At 36.3% G+C, this 3,960-nt stretch overlaps 1 protein-coding gene across 1 annotated transcript; it reads left to right on the top strand.

The window, feature by feature from the left end:
- The first annotated feature begins 492 nt into the window (after positions 1-492).
- LOC139143631 (G-protein coupled receptor GRL101-like) lies at positions 493-3,640 on the top strand. The gene is made up of 3 exons (XM_070714124.1): positions 493-548; positions 2,589-2,968; positions 3,273-3,640. Exons 1-3 carry the CDS (start codon positions 493-495, stop codon positions 3,638-3,640), a joined length of 804 nt encoding a protein of 267 aa, XP_070570225.1.
- Positions 3,641-3,960: the final 320 nt, after the last annotated feature.

The raw sequence follows: 3,960 nt of genomic DNA, 5'->3' as shown, positions 1-3,960 counted from the left end.
TTGCATTTTCTTCGCAGAATCTTAACCGGAAACAACATTGCTTTTATTAACGATGGGGCGTTTACAGATCTACATAATCTTCACGCACTGTAAGTATAAAGGTCATCATCTTTGGTGTTTCTTTAAAATATACTTTTACGACATGATTACACTATTTTCTTGTCAATAGTTAAATGATCATTGTTATTATTTTAATACTAATTTTGAACATGAGCAAAGGAGAGTCTTAAATATAAAGCAATCCCTAAACTGTCATGATAGTAATTCATCATTTTTATCGCGATATTTCAAAAAATGTGAGTCGAGTGTTATACAAAGCGTTGATTTTACTTAAGATGTTTATTCAAATAATTTAGAACCTACATTTCAACAAATGACATTTATCAGTTTACAAATGACAACGTCAAGTTTTCAACTGATAATTAGATGTTTCGGAGCGTTAAGGTTCACACAGCTACAATTTCTCCCTTCTGTAGGCATGTTACAGGAAATATGTTCCAGGCTGAAAGTTCAGAGCTGTTTGTACCGTTGATAGGACTCGCTGAATTGTAAGTATCATGTCAATACTCTAAATGCAGTCATTCTGCCATAATCCTTGGTATTTAATTGTTTTTTGCTCACGTGTTGACACACGTGAGCTAATGTCATACCGATGTCTGCCTGTCTGTCTGTCCGTGTGTGAGTTTGTGTGAGTATTTGTGAGTGTCTGTCTGTCTGTCTGTTTCACACGATAACTCAAAAACGCCTAAACGGATTCAGGTCAGATTTAGTAGACAGGTACCATATGCTACTTGCAAGAAATGATTAGATTTTGGTTAGTGTGGCTTGCATATTAATGAAGTTATGCAATATCGTTTGTTTTCATATAATGGTTTCCCTATGGAGACAATAATGACAGTGTCAACATATATCAAGAAATACTGCACAAAATTTCATGAAACTTTACACAGATAATGTGAGCGTCATGTAAATTATCTGCTCATTTATATATTTAATGTACTTTTGTAATAAGTGACATAACTCTGAAATTCCTGCGGCAAATTTGATGATACATACAACAAATATTGGCAGTGTCAAGTTAATGAGTTGCTCATTTGCATATTTTATGACGTTTTGTAATTAGTCATATAACTCCGAAATAAATGCACCAAATTTGATGAAATCTGCAGATACTGATCCGACAGATATCTGTGTTGTAAAGCATTTAGTAGTGTGAAGTTTATTAAGGGTTCATTTGCATATTTAATGAACTTTGTAATTTGATGAATAATTCTAAAATTAAGTCACCCAATTCGGTGAAACCTGCTACAGATATTGATCGGATAAATATCTAATTATACTTAAAGACATTTGCCAGTGTCAAGTTAATAAATAGCTCATTTGCATATGTTATGATGTTTTGTAATTAGTCATATAGCTCCGAAATAAATGCACCAACTTTGATGAAATCTGCTGCAGATACTGATCCGACAGATATCTGTGTTGTAAATCATTTAGTAGTGTGAAGTTAATTAAAGGTTCATTTAAATATGTAATGAACTTTTTATGAGGTATATAACTAAAATAACGGCACCAAATTTGGTGAAACCTGCTACAGATATTGATCCGATTAATACTTAATTGCGCTTTGAAACATTGAGCAATGAGTGTCAAGTTAATTAAGGGTTCATTTGATATTTAATGAACTTTGTAATTAGTAATATTACTCAAAATTGCAGCATTAAATATGATGAAACGTGCTACATATGTTTACCTGCTAGATATCTAATTGTCCCATGAAGAATTGAGCAGTGTCAAGTTAACAAACAGCTCATAAATAAGTTTTGCAATGAGTGATTTAACTCAGAGTACTGTGCGAAAATTGATGAAACCTGCGACATATAATGATATAACAGATATCTCATTGTTCTATGAAGCATACTACTATTATAATGAGCCTATTATTATAATGAGCCTGTTGTAAAACACGTGAGCACAATCAGTTCACATTTGGTTATTGAAAGTCAGTAAGAATAAAGGACAAGCATCAATTTCGGGCATACTACTATTATATAATGAGCCTGTTGTAAAACACGTGAGCACAATCAGTTCACATTTGGTTATTGAAAGTCAGTAAGAATAAAGGACAAGCATCAATTTTGGGCGCAATTTAGGGCAAGGACGTAATTAATTTCTCTTTTTTGACAATGATAAACATTGTTTTGTGAACATGTTAAAACCAAATAGTCTTGGTTACCCAGATGCCATTCTAAGGTCAAAATCACATCAAAAATCACTAACCGCGTTCTGATAAAAGCCGTCACCACCACCAAACTGTCAGCCTATGACAATACAATAAAATTGTGCAATAGGCGGAACTAAATGTAAGCTGTGACGCGAACTCTTCAAGTGCGCCGCCGCTGCTTTAATACAGATGTCGTACTGTTTCTGTCATAATAGCCTACTTTTGAGTCTTGATGGCGGCTGCCTTTAGGTGTGTCTAACCTTGATAACCTCAATATCATATATTGTTTGTTTTGAAATGTTCATTCGCCATCTCTTTCTCATGAAATACTTTTATCATTTGTATATCTTTTATCCATTTTCAGATATACCGATGCTTATAAATACTGTTGCATGGTCAGAAAACGCCAAGAAGTGCAAGTATGCTCACCGCCTGCTGATGCATTCTCCTCGTGTGAAGACCTCATGGCCAATCAAGTTTTAAGATGGTCTATCTGGATGCTGGGAATAGCGGCCTTTTTCGGCAACCTCTTCGTCATCGTTTGGCGAATCAAAGAGAAGGACTTGGGAAAAGTTCACACGTCGCTCATTTGGAACTTGGCTGTAGCTGATTTCATGATGGGGATATACATGTTGATAATTGCTTCAGTTGACATGAATTACCGTGGTGTTTACGTCACCTATGATGCCTCATGGAGAAGCAGCTCCTTGTGTAGTTTTGCTGGTTTCCTTGCATCGCTGTCAAGTGAGATGTCCGTCTTTTCATTGACAGTTATTACCTTGGACCGCTTTCTTTTGATAGTGTTTCCTCTGAAGTTCATTCGGATACACCTGAAAACTGCCATCGCAATTGTGGTTGTTGGTTGGATAGCCATTGCATTCCTTTGCTTTCTGCCTCTTGTAGGTATTCCCTACTTCGGCTATAGCTTCTACAGTCGTCTCTCCAGTCTGCCTATCCCTCCACCTTACCAACGAACAAACACCCGGATGGATATACTCAGTTGTCATTTTCATCTTCCTTAACTTCCTGTCCTTCATTGCTATATCAGTTCTGTATCTGACCATGTACTTAGCTATACGACGCACAACTTTAGCCACTGGTGCTCAACTACAGCAGAAAGCCAGGGAAACCGCAGCCATCGCAAAACGAATGACGCTGATAGTGCTGACTGACTTCTTCTGCTGGGTTCCAATCGCTGTGATGGGTATGCTGGCAATGACTGATACAGTCACAGTTCCAGGATCTGTTTATGCTTGGACCGCAGTCTTCATCTTGCCTATCAACTCAGCCATTAACCCGTTCCTCTACACCATATCAGTAATAAAGATGAAGAGAAAGCCACAGCAATCGGCGGTCAATACAAATTTAGACCTAAGTTATGCGACTAAATATCAAATGCGTGTGTACATTTTATGAACTAATTTTTTAGTTATAGTACATGAGTCAAGTGGTGAAGTGTAATTAATCGGCTGATGCTTCAGTAATTATAAATACAGGCACGAACTGAAAATGAAAAATAATAAAAATTATAGTGTTTCCATAACGAAAATACTCATTTGTTGCTAAAGAAAATTGTCAGCCTATTATACGTTTACAATCCCGGCCTAAGTTTTGCGTCATTGTATAAGGTTATCATTGTACACTTATCTTATAATGCAATAACTGTCAGACTTAGGTGGCCAACTTGTGAAAAAGTTACACTATAATGATCACCTGAAAAGGGGACTTAGAGTCGA

The sequence above is a fragment of the Ptychodera flava genome, chromosome 1, assembly GCF_041260155.1.
Source record: "Ptychodera flava strain L36383 chromosome 1, AS_Pfla_20210202, whole genome shotgun sequence".
Taxonomy (NCBI): Eukaryota; Metazoa; Hemichordata; class Enteropneusta; family Ptychoderidae; genus Ptychodera; species Ptychodera flava.
The sequence above is the reverse complement of the archived record's forward strand: the minus strand, read 5'-3'. Positions and strand labels throughout refer to the sequence as shown.

What these genes read in the sequence shown, in the direction of transcription:
- LOC139143631 (XM_070714124.1), top strand. Translation starts at nt 493, where the DNA reads ATGTTCCAGGCTGAAAGTTCAGAGCTGTTTGTACCGTTGATAGGACTC. An exon ending in TTGATAGGACTCGCTGAATT is followed by an intron (nt 549 to 2,588) that starts GTAAGTATCATG and finishes ATCCATTTTCAG; the next exon opens with ATATACCGATGCTTATAAAT. An exon ending in TTTCCTTGCATCGCTGTCAA is followed by an intron (nt 2,969 to 3,272) that starts GTGAGATGTCCG and finishes TTGCTATATCAG; the next exon opens with TTCTGTATCTGACCATGTAC.